Raw genomic sequence first — 16,628 nt, 5'->3', positions numbered from 1 at the left:
GTAACAGCTTGTTCGTTCCAATCCGCAAGAGATCAATTTCCTAAACGTCATCTAAAAAAGAGTAAAACTTGCGGAAAACGCTCTGTCTTACAGTTAAAAAAAGAAAAAAAAAAAAAACGAAATGTAATTTTCGTTCAGTTTTGATTTTTTTTTTTTTTTTACTGTTAGTCTTTTTGGTAAATGTTTATTTTAACTGTAATAATACTGACAATTCTAGTTTGTGTTTTGAGGGGGTTATCATAGCCACTAAAAACGAATCTGGCATTTAAACCCGTCGCAAATTTACAGTTTCCATGGTATTAATCCCTAGACCCTAAGAATTATTTTGCGCCATTTCACCGCTTTTCTTATATAATGCGTTTATGTAATAAAGTTACTTGTCACATAGCAGAAGCATCTTTAGCGGACCCGAAAAACCATACTTTCGTGTTTTTTTTATTTTTACAAAATTTAGTTGATAATTGAAGACAATGAAAGGAAGTCTCCTTTTAACATTTAATAAACAAACTTTATTTGTCATCTTCATTAGTAGCGTTAGTAGAAGAGAGAAACATTAGTAAGAGTTCAGTGTTCGTACACGTATGTGTTCTCTTAGTAGTCGTTGTGTGGAGATGAAGATTAAATATCTGACAATCAGATATAGGTCAGGCCTGTTGAAGGAGAAAGAAAGACATGTTCAGTGTATATAAAGATAGATTTAATATCATGCCGGCAGGTTGAAGAAGAGAGGCGCATTTTGCATGTGTTTGTAGCCAGTAGCTATCGGTACAAAGGAAGCCGGTTAAAACAAAGAAAGGGCAAGAGTTTTCCGTGTGGACGTGTTGTGCATGAATGTGAGTTGCATCATCGAGGACAGTTCTTTAGCATGATAAAAAATGTACGGGGAGATAAATGCAAATTTGAAGAGAGCTAGCTTGTAGTATTCACTTTTGCTGGGGGCCAAAGCCCCCCCCCCTCCGACGAGGTTTGCGATTTTGCCTTTATATACTCAGTCATGTGACTGAGAGCTGACTTGTGATTGGACAAGCCAGGAGAAAATGGATTTCAAATCTCAAAAATCTGAGATGTAGTCTGCCTGTTTGTAGCGGCTGTCTGCTGCTTTAAAAAAAAAGTGCTTATGCACTTTTGATACCGCGTTATTTTTAAATAGTTTTCTCAGATTAAATTAAAGTTTCACAATATCTTTTTTTATTAAATTGTTAGGTGGAAGCACAGGATCGTTACAAAATACCCTTCCCTCACCATATTAAGAATGGCTTTCGAATAATGTTATTTCAACACGGTAGCAAAAGTGCACAAATACCAAAAAACAAAAACAAAAACAAAGTGCAGTAATTTGTTTCCCTGTTTACAAAATGCGGATCGATTTACTATAACTTTTTTTTTTTTTTTTTTAAAACATAAGTCTAACTTCGCGTTCACACTTGAAATGTTGGCAACACGAGGCAAATGTGTGTATTTTAGTTTCAAGAACAGCTGATAGAGGGCATCGATAACTTTTACTTTTCTAAAAGTTTGTGTAAAATGTTAATTAAGCCCAGCAAACTCAAAAGTTGGACAGTCTAGAAAGGTTGCCGGTAATCGTGAAGAAAGAGAGCCTGTTTCTTGACTATAAGTGGCGTTACTGTCTGTCCACCCAGTTACGGAAGCACAAAATGTATATAATGGCACCTTTGAAATAAAAATAAATGTTTTTGTTATATTTTAATTTTAAACATGTTTTTGTTTTTTTTTGCAAACATATTTAATTTTTTTTTCCAAATATTAACGTTTTGTTGCTTGTTTATTTTCAAACATTTACGTTTTTACGTTTCTTTTCTTTCTTTTTTTTTGCAAGCATAAACTAAATGTTTTTGAAATATTTTTCTTTTTGAAAAGTTTGCTTATGCACTTATTGTACCGTGCTATTTTTTAATAGTAGTTTCAAGTAAGATTCATGTTTTACAATATCCTTTTTCAAATATATATATAAATACTCGCAGAAAAGGTAAGTGCAGAAAAATTAAGAAAAAAGGGGGGGGGCCATAAAAAAAAAAGATTAAAAAAAAAACGTTGCATAACTCGCAGAAAAACGGTTGTACCCATAAATATACTTAAAAGAAAAATATAGCAAAAACATTTCGTTTATGCTTGATTTTTAAAGTTTAAAAATTGAAAAATATTTAACTCTTAAAATTCAATTGATTTCATTATGTAACAAAAAAAATAAAATAAAATAAAAAATGAAATAATATTTCAAATATTTTTTTGGTCTTTAATAGTTTATTTTGGAAGTATATTCCATAAAGAAAATAAATAACCGACTTTTAAAAGAAAAGAGTTTTTTTTATATTTTATTCGCAGTTTCGTGTTAGGGTGTCAAAAATTCCCAAAATTCTGATACACCTAGGGATACACTACAATAGAATACCGACCACTAATTTGTATTTTTTTAGGGGTAACCGAGGTCACTTACAACGAATCTGATAAACCCATTGCAAATTTACCGTTTGTATAGTATTAATTAGGCACCGCCAAAAATGGCCAAAAAATCAAGTTGTTTTTTAAAACGAAATTACATTTATCAAAATCCATTATTTCTGAGTAACTTTTTTCCCAGAAAGATAAAACCCTGAATTTTATCATATAGAAAACAGAATAATGTAAAAGTTTTTCTACTATTTTTAATTAAATTTTAAATGTTAAATTTTCCCAAAAAATTAACAATTGACATTTTTTTTGTCTTGCACAAAAAAAAAAAAAAAATAAATAAAAAAAGGTTTTTGAAATTATTTATTTGTTGTTTAAGATTTAGGATGATTTTCTATGAGAATATGCAAAAATCTTATAATATAAGTACCTGGATTTAAAATAATTCCACTTATTCATATAGGCAACCAGTTACGTCGCGTCGATCTAGAGTCTAGATCGACAATATTTACGTTTGTATTCGATAAAAAGCAAACTATGGAAGACCAAACAGGCCAAAAAAAACTTATTTTTCAGTGACGAAAATTTCAATGTATTATTAACGCTGAGGCTGGCCAGTACCAGATGGGTGACCATTTGTATGAGTTTGGTTCTTAATGTGTATGTGTGTGTGGGGGGGGGGCAGGCGATTTAAAGCAGAATAAAAAAAAAAATTATTTCAGCGCGTTTGGTCCACCGTAGTCGAAAGGCGGCAAATGTTTTCAAACGGGATCGAAAAAATGATGCTATTTTTAGCACAAAGGGCACAATATTTATCGAATTTTTTTTTTTGTATCGATTCTTCAAAGCAGGCCCTGTTTAATAATGGTCATGCATTATTCGGCTCGCTAAAAAAAAATTTATTTATCAAAGATTTTAAAATGGCTTTTTTCATATAAATACAAAATTCTTTTTTTGTTTTGCTTAAGTTAAATTAATTATTTTACTTAACATATTCACCGAATTTCACACTTCAAAGCTCAAAAGCGGGATAATTAAACACAATCGAAGTTCTGATATTCAGACGTCAAAATAAGGTATGCAAACAATTTTTTTTTTTTAATCTATAATTCTGTCCCTTACAACAACACAATATGTTGTGTTCAGTTTCAGATTATTTTAAGCATATTTGTACCCCCTCAAAACAAGGGGGGGGGGCAAGCAAAATATTATATATATATATATATATATATATATATCGTTTATAAAAATAAGTACACTGTTATAAAGTTCATTCTTTTCTTAATCGCTGAAAATTTCGTATTGATCGGATAATTACCTGATTTTTGGTAGATTTTTAAAAAGACGGTCCGTCAAAAAGTACTTACCTGCCCCCCCAGTTTTGGCAGTGCCTAGTATTAATCCCTGAACCCAGGGACTATTTTCCGCCATGCGGTAACAAACGACTGCTTGAATGTGCCTTCACGTAGCAGACTGCCCTTTTCTCATGGTATACGTTAACGGAAGCTGTAAAATGGAGGAAAATAGTCCGTGTCCAGAGGTTAATACTATGCAAACGGTAAATTTGCGACGAGTTTGATCATCAGATTCATTGTCAGCAACCGCGATTACCTCCTAAAAAACAAATTAGAGTGGTCGGTGTTCTGTTGTAGCATCCCTACCAAAAATATTTCACTTAAATTTTTTTTTTTTTTTTTTTAATTTTTTTTTTTTTATTACCAGCTAAAAACAATTTATGATACCGAGCAAAAGATTTGATTTTTAGGCAGAAAAGCTAGTATTAAAGATGGGGAGAGAGTGTCGGCGCTTTAAACTGAGTTATCTCCCCGTAACACGGTCAAAAAATTCCAAGATGGCTACCTTCAACTTGCTGTTACAAAAAACATTTTTCCGCTGTGTAAAAATAAAAACTACTCGATCAAATTAAATGAAAATTTGGTACTAGTGAGTGCCCTTATTGATCCGTGCTGAAATAATGTTATTTAAAAAGCCATTCTTAACATGGGGAGGGTGTTTTGTACCTATTCTATACTTTAACCTTACAATTGAATAAAAAAACAAAAAAAAAAAAAACTAGGAAATACGATTTAAAAAAATAGCATGAATCACTAAGTGCACTAGCACCAGCACCGATTTTTTTTTTTTTTTTTTTTTTTTTTTTTTCCGAAGATCTTATCTTCAGTCCAAAACGGATATGTACAATATAACCTTTAAGTCTCACATTCATATAAAACAACATTTTTGTAGATTTCGGTGCGCTAAAAATGAACCTGTAAACCGTTTCCGTCGCAAAAAAGTTTTCATGATATGAAGAAATTACTTTTTCAAAAAGTGGGTGATCACTTTTCCATGTAAATTTAACTAAAAATGAGCACTCACTTTCTGTACAAGTTTTTCTTAAACCTATATATTTTTTTTAAATTATATTTTACTACATTGATAAACTATTGTATTGTATTTTCATATATTTTATACAATCTTATTGTGGAAAGAAAAAGAAAAAATGTTTCATGTCTTTGGCATATTTTTTTTTTAGTCCGACCACATCATTGCCGGTTTGAAAAATTTTGCTACATTTTACAATCTTATTGGAAAAAAAAAAAAATTAAAAACAATCTATGTTTTATGTTTAACATTTTATTTTCAGTTATAAATTACTCATTAAAAAGAAATATTAAAACATTAAAATATTTTTTACACAATTTTATTTTTCATATATTTTTGTGCTATTTATTTAGTTATATATTTTTGCATTACCAGAGACACTTGTTTGTATTTGATTCACAGAACTGCCGATAGAGGGTGTTTCTCATTTAAATAACAGGGGCCGATAACTCGCCTCAGTCGCTTCGTTGTCATGCAGAATTGCAGAAGTGCCGACTTTTATAGGTTTTCGCGTATGCTTACAACGAATAAACACTCACAACCTCCCCATGTTAAGAACGGCTTCAGAATAGACACAACCTTGTAAGCATACCCAAAAATCTATAAAAGTTGACATGTCAAATGTGAACGGTGAGTTGGACGTAATGTAATAATGTACCGGAACAAAATTTAAATTTCCGCTCCAGTTTTAAAACCACCATAAAACAGAGCGTTATGTGCCTCCAACGCGCAACAATGTTTTAACCCCCCCTCCTCCCTGTATGTAACTAATTTATTGGTAATCCGGAAGAAAGAGAGCTTGTTTCCTCCGTTTGCCTAGGTGGCGTTAATGTCTGTCCACCCAGTTACGGAAGCACAAAATGTATATAATGGCACCCTTGAAATATGTTATATTTTAATTTTAAACATTTTTTTTTCCCCAAACATTTACGTTGTTTTTTTGTTTCTTTTTTGCAATTCTTAGATGAAAGTGCAGAAAAATCAAGGGTTTGTATTACTGTACACAGATTCGAAAAAGTTGTCAAAAAAACAAATACATAACATAAATGTTATCAAAGGCAAGATAAGTTACTTTTCTACCAAACTGGATATAATTTTTGTGTTTTTATTCAATGTAACATTTATTCAGCTCGAAAAACATGCAGTGTGTTTACCGATGTATTGGACAATTCAAAATGGCGGCCGACTCTCTTGAACACGGTAAGTTCGGGAAAAGGTGTTATAAATAATAAACTAGACAAAATACTATTAAAAAAACAATATATGTCAACCTATGTCACGGTAATATATATTGAGCGCATTTCTAACAGTATTTTGTCTCGTTTATTATTTATAACACCTTTTCCCGAACTTACCATGTTTAAGAGAGAGTCGGCCGCCATTTTGAATTTTCCAATACATCGGTAAAACTGCATGTTTTTCAAGCTGAATAAACATGTTAAATTGAATAAAAACACGTGAATAATATCCAGTTTGGTAGAAAAGTAACTTATCTTGCCTTTGATAACATTTGCTATATATTTCTTTTTTGACAACTTTTTCGAATCTATGTGTACAGTAATACATTACAAACCCAAAATCAGTATTTTTAAAACAAAATCCACGTTTTTTTCATACACCCCTTATAAAAAAAGTCTATAAAAATACGTCAACTTTTTTTTTTAATCAATTATTTGTTATATCGCATATTTTTTCACATAAGTTAAAACAAACGTGCCGTACCTTTACACCCTAAAAAAATCCTTTAAAAATATCACCTGTGTAGGTGTGCTGGAAACGAAAATGAAGAAATTTTAGTTAAAAACAATTTTTGTGCGATGCACGCACACAAACATGGCGACCAGTGAAAATAATAATGGATAATAAAGGTATTAATAAGAGGAAAACTACTTGTCGCGAACAAAAAAATAAATATGAAAAACAAAAAAAAAAAAACGTAAACACGTTTGCAGAACCAAAACGTAAACACGTTTGAAAAAACAAAAACGGAAATGTATGAAAAAAAAAAAAACAAAAAAAAAACAAACATGCTTAAAATTAAAATATAACAAAAACATTTTTATTTAAAGGGTGCCATTATATACATTTTGTGCTTCCGTCACTGGGTGGACAGACATTAACGCAAAACAGGCTCTCTCTTTCTTCCGGATTTCCAATTTATTATCATCCTAACTTTTTTTACCATTCAAAAGAAGCTTCAATTAACTTCTTTTTTTTTTACAGCATACAAAAATGAAAATAAGGGACAAAAATTGTGTTTACATTATCGACACTTTAAAACACCGTTCCTATGTAGTGATTTTTTTTGAAGCCGTAAAGACGCCCATGATTAAAAATCTAGCAAAAAATCAAATAGTTGTCATTTTCCTGAAATTTTCGATATTTATTCATTATTAAATAAACATAAGACGAGGTTTCGTTGAATATATTAGAGGAAATATTTTTTTTTTTTTTTAGGTGTTCTACCCCCCCCCCCCATATTTCATGTTACAAAAATTAAAATAAATGTAGGTCGATAAAAATTTCAACATTTAAAGCTGAGAAGATTAAATTAAAAAGTTGTATATATATATATATATATATATATATATATATATTAAAAAAAAAAACTTTATAATTTTTGTTCTCTTTTGTATAATTGTTTGAATTACAAAAAAAAAATTTTTTTAAGCTTGAAATATTTTCAAATATTATACAATATGAAGTTTAAACAGATTTTATATAACAGGTTTCCAATTTAAGAAAAAAAAAATTCACATAATAGAATATGACTTGAAGAAATTTATGATCCACTTCTTCCCGTGGAAGGTAATTCTTAATCAATTAGACGTTACTACTAAACTCTGAAACATCAAGGAAAAAAACAAAAAAGAAAAATATGAGAAATAGAATTAAATATAATGACAAAAGGAAAAGTTCGTGACCTCTATGGGCTGCCAAAAATGTCCATCTGGCTTTTTGTTTTTTGTTTTTTTTTACACAGTGATCACCACTTATCAAGGCCCGGAAGCCACTCAGGGATAAGGGTTATTGCAAGTACATTACGTTAGTGTGGAGATTTGATGAAGTGTTTACTTAAGGGGGCGGTTCATTAGGAATTTGTTAACATTGGACTTGAAGACATCCAAGTTGTAGTCCGGAGGGAAGCATGCAGACGGAACAGAGTTCCACAGGTGTGCAGTTCTAAGAAAGAAGCTTTGTTCATGGAATCCGCGTTTTGATTTAGGCACAGATATAGAGTGGGGGAAATTTTTCACAGTGGATTCAGCTAGACGGGTGTTTTTCGTGAAAGATTGGCGAGGGGGGACCAGGGATTGGAGTTCAGACGAGCACCTGCCATGAAAATAACGATAAAACAAGGATAGGCTCGCAACGTCTCTTCTGTGGGAGAGGAGTTGCAGGGTAGAGAAAAGGGCATCCCCCACTAAGCCACGAAGTCTATCCTGTACTCTGTCAAGGCATGATAGGCTGTTTTTGGCAGCTCCTGCCCAGATATGGCAACAGTATTCCATCCTTGGACGTACTTGGCTTTTATATAGATAGAGAATTGCATCAGTAGTGAGATATCTTCTGGAGCGGTAGAAGGATCCCACCATCCTTCCAGCGACCTTGGCAACAGACTTGATGTGCATGTTCCATTGCAGATCAGGAGTAAAGGTCAAACCCAGAAGCTTGTCAAAACATGGGGCCTCACCCAGACGAGAGCCATCCACCACAATTGATGCCAGCTGGGGATCAGAGCGTTGATGATGTAAGGATAGGAGTTTGGTTTTGGATGCATTAAAGGTAACCAGCCACATCTTCCCCCACTGAACACGTGCTCGAGATCAGAGAGAAATCAGAGACAAGTATTCTTGTAGTAGTAACCGAAAGGGGAGAGAGTGAAGAGAAAGAGAAGGGACGAGAAAGAGAAGGAAAGAGATAGAGAAGGTGAAAGAAAGAAAGGGGGGGTGCACTTACTGGAAGCTTCTGTGCGCCCTTTTCCGAATGGAAAATTCAGAAAGTTTGCTTTGTTTGGGTTTTTTTACTTTCAGAGTTCGTGTTATTTAAAAGTTCTTTTTTATCAGTCCTTTTCCTGGAAACTTGTTTCCATAGTCCTTTTTGCAAATGTTAAAATTCCATGGAGGCAGCATATTTTAGAGTTTTCAAGTTTCTTAGAAACTTTCCAGCGGCGAATTTTCTTCTTAAACTTCAATTATCCTTTTCTCGATAATTGAATTCAGTTTTCAAGTGTCTTAGAAAACTTTGAGGCGAATTTTCTTCTTGGTTCTTTTCAACAATTGTAATGTCTTGTTAGGACAGAGTTGTAGTTGTACTTCGCCTTAGTAAATTTTCAGGCGTCCCTTTTTATCCGAGACCTTAAAGGAATGCATTCGATACTTGTCTCGACGACACCCTTTCCACAACTGCCGAATTAATTCAAAAATATCACACGTGCTTCAATTTAGCACGAAAACGTCTCATCCAAACAACGGGCATAAGGGAGTCAGGTGACATAAAAAAGGGGAAGCTAGGGAAGGGGGCAGAAGGAAGAACAGAAAGAAAAAAAAAAAAAAAAGGAAAGAAAGATGGAAGATAATCTCCAGACTAAAAAATTGCAAACGCAAAATCGACTAAAAAAAAAAAAAAAAAAAAAAAAAAAAAAATCGGGGTTTGTATTACTGTACACAGATTCGAAAAAGTTGTCAAAAAACAAATATATAACAAATAAATGTTAGCAAAGGCAAGATAAGTTACTTTTCTACCAAACTGGATATATTTTCCGTGTTTTTATTCAATGTAACATGTTTATTCAGTTCGACAAACATACAGTGTTTTACCGATGTATTGGAAAATTCAAGATGGCGTCCGGCTCTCTCTTTAACCCGGTAAGTTTCGGAAAAGGTGTTATAAATAAAAAATTGGATACAATACTGTTAAAACTCGCTCAATAAATGTTACCGTGACATAGGCTGACATATATTCGGCGGTTTTTAACCGTATTTTGTCTAGTATTTTATTTATAACGCCATTTCCCAAACTTAGTGTTAAAGAGGGAGTGAGGCGCCATCTTGAGTTTTCCAATACATCGGTAAACACTGTTTTTCGAGCTGAATAAGCATGTTACATTGAATAAAAACACAAAAAATATATCCAGTTTGGTAGAAAAGTAACTTATCTTGCCTTTGATAACATTTATTTGTTATATATTTGTTTTTTGACAACTTTTTTCGAATCTATGTGTACAGTAATACAAACCTAGTGGGTTTGTTTTACTGTACACAGTTTCTACCCAACTGGATATGTTTTTAGTGTTTATATTTAATGTAACAGGTTTATTCAACTCGAAAAGCATACAGTGATTACTGTTTACTGATGTACTGGAAAATTTAAAATGAATAAACTTTTCATAGGAAATGAGAAAAGGTCACTCTTTTTTCACAAAAATATTTAATTTTTTTCAAATAAAATAATTTTTTGAATGTCTTTTTCAAAAATTATTTAAGCAATGTTCAACGAGTTTTTTTTTTGGTAAAATGAATTAACTTTTCATAGGAAATGAGAAAAGGAATGACCTTTTCACTTTTGTTTTTCAAAAAAATATAATTTATGGAATAATTTTCAAAGCCATACATGCCAGGATCATTTTCTTAGGAATTTGTTTCCTCAGACTATTGGACGACATGAAACTACAAAGTATGGGGCAGAAAAGATAACGGAAATAAAAAGAAGCTAGTTCACGGGATAGCTTTCAGCTATATGAGTTTATATGGAGACAAACGGGTTACTACCAAATGTTTGCCTCCACATAAACTCTGAGAGACATGTCTAAATGTTCCCGCATTCAATTTTGTGGCGCTGTTTTGCTTCTTTCCACATTCATTCAACATGGTTCGTTGTAGCCTTCGTTTGAGGATCTACAAAGTGAACCTGGTGATTCACCGTTAAATAGCGATATCCCTCTCCCCCAACTTTGCTGTATGCCTTCCAACAATCTGACATGACCGTGCTCCCCGGCCGAATGTATTTTTTTATTAATGGAAGGAGGGTTTCTGCATTTCGGCTTGGTACACTCACCAAAAAGCCCTCCTTTTCAGTGGGGTCGTAGCCACCAAAGACCCAGACCGGTTCTAAAATTCTTCCGACATTATATTTGCGTCGGTTAAACAGTTTCGTCTGTTTCAACTATACGGCCTGGGCCCCCTATTTGCCGGGGGTTTTTAACAAAATGATCCTGGCAAATGTCTGAGAAAATTTTTCCAATCCGCGATAGTGTGTGCGGATTTTACACCACATTCACGCTGGAGGTCTTTTTTACCTGCTCGCTCAAAAGGCCACAAATAAATAATTTTAATTATGCAGGCCATTGCCAACTTGGACTTGGCAAAAAATGTCCCTGTCCGTATGGATAACCTCCGTTGGCATATACTTGCTGTACATCTCCAGGTAAATCCATCGGAGGTGTCCTCTCTTGTCACTAGATTGCAGATGGTACCACATGTGACGCATTTTTTACTTGTTGCCAATAATTTATGTTCTTGGCAAAAATTAAGAACACCATCAGTCATTGGTCCGCAGTTGTTCATTGAGCATGGTAAAATTCATGTTCGCTCAGGAAATGGCAAATTGAAAATGAGCCCAAAATGCCTTCACCAATTAGCAGCAGCGGCGGCAAAACGTGCTGATGATGATTCGTAAAGAACTCCTGGGTACTCCTTCCAAACTTAGTTTGCGTTTTTTTTAATGGCTAATTTCGTGAATTTGGTCTTCAAGAAATTGTCTTTTTTCTTTTTTAATAATTTTACCACTATATTAATTTTATAGTAATTAAAGAAAATGCTATAATTAATTTTTCAAGCAGTTTCGTGTTGAAATATTCTGGAAACTTGTATTTGGCGCAGCTGCTGCTGCTAGCCCCTCCCCCCCAGTCGTCCATTTTTTTTGTTTAGCTTTTTTCCTTGAAAACATTACAAGTTTTTTTCTATTTGACTCCCATGCATGTGAAAAATAATTACGGTAAGTTTTTCTGTTATTATTTGACAATAAAAATTACTTTGCAACTTACCTGCATCATTCATTTTTCTATTTAAAAAAGTAGTAATTATTAAAAAAAAAAAAAAAAAAACGGTATGTTTTACGGCATTTTAGAACTTCGCAAGGTTAGCGGAATTTAGGAAAACTCGAATTATCAGACGGTATAATTTTAAACCGCTCTAACATTAGATATGAAATAAAAAGCACTTAAAAATACCAACGAATGATGCAGATAAGTTGGAAAGTAACTTTTCTTGATAATGTTACCATTTATTATTCTTTTAATGGCTAATTTCGTGAATTTGGCCTTTTTTGAAATGGTTTGGTCTTCAAGAAATTGTATTTGGCCTTTTTTCTATATTAATTTTATAGTAATTAAAGAAAATGCTATACTTAATTTTTCAAGCAGTTTCGTGTTAAAATATTCTGGAAACTTGTATTTGGCGCTGCTGCTGCTGCTAGCCCCCCCCCCAGTCGGCCATTTATTTTTTCGCGTTTTCTCTCTCTGCCCCCCCCCCCTCGTCCATTTTCTCGGTCAGATGGCAGCATGTGACGTCATTTTACGGAGAAATCTGAGTGAGTGATAAGCCACGCCCAGGCCAGCTCATGCACTAGTACCAGTGATAAAAAACAAAGGCGATAAAAGTGAGATATTATTAATATGTAGTAATTTCTAAAACATGTCCTTTGCTCATGCGTAGGGAGAAGTAAGTGTTTTTTTTTTATGGTGTTCGGCAAGGAACTCAAATCGCGACCAGTACCCGTATCCGTTATGGAACGAAAGTTCTCCGAGAGAGAAAAAAAAAAAAAAATTTTTTTTTTTTTCCACAGCAAAAAATAAATTCATGATACCGAGCAAAAGGTTCGATTTTTAGGAAGAAAAACTAGAATGGGGAGGGAGTATCGGCGCTTTACATGGAGTTATCTCCCTGTGGTGTGTTCAGCAAATTTCAAAATGGCAGTCTTCAACGCGCTCTCAAAAGAACGTGTTTTTCCGCTGTAAAAAAACAAAAATCTACTTGATCAAATTAAATGAAATTTTTTTTTCGTAGATGTTCAGTCCAAAAAAGATACGTACAATATAACCTTTTTTTCGATATTTTCATTTTTTAATGTCTACTTTAACCATTTAATACATTTTTAAGATGAATTTGTGTTCGTATGTCTTGGGAGAGAATAGAATTTCCTATTTCATTTCCCCATTTCAGTCATGTAAATTATTTACAGATAAAAGGTTATAAAAAACAAAAACTAAGTTTTAAATATATTTCAAAGAAATTAAAAAACTTGTGAAAAATGTTTCCAACTTAATATTTGGAAATACTCAAAAAGTTTCATTGATTAAAAGAACGAACTGAAATATAAAAATTGTTTTGCAGTTTAAAAAAAATAAAATGAAATATTCGACTTCCTTCGATAGAAATAAAAGTTCAAAGTTCACTTACTGTTATATTTTGTTAGATTAAAATTATCCCAATGTGCGATTATAATAATTATCCATATGGAGATTGTTTTTTCTCTTTAGGAGAATAAAAAACATGCACGTTTGGACTACCTTCATAAAATTATCACAGCCACAATCTAAGGTAATGAAAACTATTTTTTATGGCCACGTGGTTGAACACCGGAAGCTTTAGGCACCCTTTACCTACATGTTGATCTGGTAATGACGTCACACCGTCATGTTCACTTGGCCTCCTCGGTAGCCGTGGTTTTACGCACGAAAGTATAAATTGTGGAATTTAGAGGTGCGGGAGAGGAGGCAATATCTTAGTTTTGGTTTTTTCTTATAAATTTTTGGTACTTGCGCTTCTGCACTTTCACCTAACAATAGTGCCTATGCCGTCAAAATTGAATTTAAAATACCACTTTAAAAACTAAATTTTTACATTAGGCTATAAAGAATTACAATAGGTTTTACGTGAATTTATATCTCGAAAACTAATTGCCTAGTGACCGCCAATCGATCGCCATAAAGCTTATCAAAATCCGTTATTTCTGAACAACTTCTGGTTTTACCAGAAAGATAAAATCCTGTTAAACGCAGAATAATACTTTTCTATAGTATAGAATTTAAAGTTCCAAAAAAAAAAAAAAAAAAAAAAAAAAAAAAAGAAAAAAGCGTTTGACCCAGTTTCCACCGAAAAATATTTTAGGTTTTCGAATAAATTTAACTTTGTTTAAATAAAATTTACTATGATTGGCTATAAAGAATATGCAAAAATTCTAGAATATTGAAACAAATTCAAAATTCAATTACTTAGCACGATCTCGTACATTTTAGGAACCATGTGCTTACCGCCGCCATCTTGGATTTTAGGTATGGGAACCCACTCTCGTCTAAATATTTAAACATTTAGATGAACTTTAATGTAACTCGACAGGCAAATACATTTTAAATAATTTAATTAAATTATAATTACAAACGCCATTTATGGTTAAATGTTAAATTTAGCTTTATAATTGTTCAATCAAACTAAATCGTAATTAAAACCCATCGAGTAAATTTTTAGATTAGGTCCACCCACCTCCACAATTTTCTTTTAAATGACGACTTTTAAAGTTTTCGACTATGCTGAATACGAAAATCGCATTGAAATTTTGCAAAAAAGTAGTTATCGAGATAAAAAGTTGTATTATTCATTGTATTGTTTGGCGGCCATCGTTTTCGCGCGTGCATGCGCGTAAAAAAGATGGCCGCCAAAGAATACAATTTTTTTTATATCTCGATAAGTACTTATTTCTGCAAAATTTCAATGCGATTTTCGTAGTAAGAATAGTCGAAAACCTTCAAGCTGTCATTTAAAAGAATTGTGGAGGTGGAGTGTGTGGACCTAGTTTAAAAAATACCGGCCGGGTAGGCACAAAAGTAGATTTTTTTTTTTTAAACGACGCTGGGCCGCTGATACGTCGTAAAAATTTACCGTTTTTTTTTTTTTTTTTTTTTTTAACTATTCAGTAGTTTCAATTAGCACTTTAATAAGCAAAGGATCCCGTAAAAATTGAATAAAAAAAATTGCACGATCTTTTGTTTCGCTAAATTATTTCTTTCTCGTAAACTACTTCGTAATTTCCGGGATTCGGCTGTAATATTCGTGTAATACTTTTTTTTTTTTTTTAAATTTTTTTTTTAACACTTTCATTGTTCCAGTCCACTGATTATTTAGTCCCAAATTATACTTTGGAAATATGCTTATTTTTGCTATGTTTATGCTTGGTTATTAGTTTTTGTTGGCCTAAGAGTCGTAATTGCTTCATATCATGAAAACTATTTCTCTGCGCCACTTTAATGTTATATTCGTTTTCAGTACCCCAGAAAACCTATTTAAAAAAAAAAAAAAAGTTCTAAGGCACTTACTGATCCGCACTATTTTTTTTAAATCGTATTTCCAAGTTCAAAGTTTTTTATTCAATTGAATAGGTACAAAACACCCTCCCCTGCCCATGTTAAGAATGGCTTTAATAATAACGTTATTTCAGCAATCAATAAGTGAACTAGTACCAAAAAAATAATAGCACGGTCTAATAGACCGTCTGCACAAGTTCTAAAAATGTACATAAGTGAGATGAATTAACCATTATAGTAAATAATGGGAGGACTTACTAAAGTGTAGCTGCTAAGGTTAACGATGCTCATCTTTATCTTACGGCAGCCTTTGTAACTTGTAAGAGATCAGAGAAGAGTCGAAGAAATTTTTTTTTTTCGCTTCAGGCCGCTACGCGCGATGTTGTCAGTTTTTTTATTTTTTATTTTTAAATCTAATAGATGTAACTGTTACAGTGACATTTATTGGATGGATTTCTACCACCATTTTGTTTTATTTCTTATTTTGAAGTGATTATCAAGTCTTCAAAGACATCGCGGCCATTTTGTTCGCTAGCATCCCTCCACATGACCCGTTTGGAGCCGAACATTTTCCATCAAATAAAAACACTAAAAGCTATCCAGCTAGGTAGAAAACTAACTTACATTTGATAAAATTTGTTATATATATATATATATATATATATATATATATATATATATATATATATATATATATATATATTACTTTTTGGAATCTAATCCTATCTAGTTACTAAAATAAAATTTCAGTCGCGGTTTGGAATAGAAGCTCTTTTAACCCTGCATAAAATTAACATTTACGTTAAAACCCCTTTTCTAAAACTGTTAAAAAATAAAAATAACTATAATATAGTTAGCATAGTAAATAATTCAATAAATTAATGCATTAAAATTGTTAACCTTTTAATATATTTGGACGCTGAGGTGTAAACATCGGCCACTACACACCTATATTTTTTCCTCGATACCCACGTGTCCATACTTTCAAAGTTTTTTTGTGTATGATTTAGAAATTTTTTTTTAAATACTTACTAATTAAATGTATGATCAGCAATTGGGTTGGAATGCGCACGTTGCCGAAAATACTTTTTTTGTGGTAGTTGACATGTTTTTTCGTTCATCAGCGGAAAGTTTAATCCGTCCATATACTAAGTAGAAAATTTGAAATTTGCGCACGCCAAATAGTGACTTCCGGTTACCTAAAAAAAAAATGTATAGCCAATGAAATAGTAATATGAAAACGAAACGAAACAAAACGAAACTATTTTAAAATGTTAGTTTTGAAATAATCTAATTCAATATTATTTTACATTGATATTGCAAAATGTTTTATTTTGAAATTTTAAATAAAGAAAATTTACGGTTAATATTATTCGCAATACTAATTAAAATATAATTCATTTTAATGTTACATCACTTAGAGGGAGTGACTAAATGTATTTTTTGTTTGTTTAAAGGAAAATTTAATATTTTT

At 32.3% G+C, this 16,628-nt stretch overlaps 1 protein-coding gene across 2 annotated transcripts in view; it reads right to left on the bottom strand.

Moving 5' to 3' along the window:
- Nucleotides 1-16,352, bottom strand: part of LOC145276780 (tRNA (guanine-N(7)-)-methyltransferase-like) — a 68,210-nt gene extending 51,858 nt beyond the window's left edge. Inside the window, exon 1 of one of the 2 annotated variants that reach the window (XM_080128059.1) lies at nt 16,187-16,352. In XM_080128059.1, the coding sequence (XP_079984185.1) occupies nt 16,187-16,299 (113 nt within the window). In that variant the 5' untranslated portion in view covers nt 16,300-16,352. Of the gene's footprint in view, nt 1-15,412; nt 15,498-16,186 lie in introns of those variants that run through there. The other variant, XM_080128060.1, reaches the window with a different exon arrangement.
- Between the last annotated feature and the right edge of the window lie 276 nt (nt 16,353-16,628).

This window comes from Euprymna scolopes, chromosome 5 (genome assembly GCF_053919585.1).
Source record: "Euprymna scolopes isolate OS-2025 chromosome 5, ASM5391958v1, whole genome shotgun sequence".
In the NCBI taxonomy this organism is placed as follows: domain Eukaryota; kingdom Metazoa; phylum Mollusca; class Cephalopoda; order Sepiida; family Sepiolidae; genus Euprymna; species Euprymna scolopes.
This window is presented reverse-complemented; position numbering and strand designations above follow the sequence as displayed.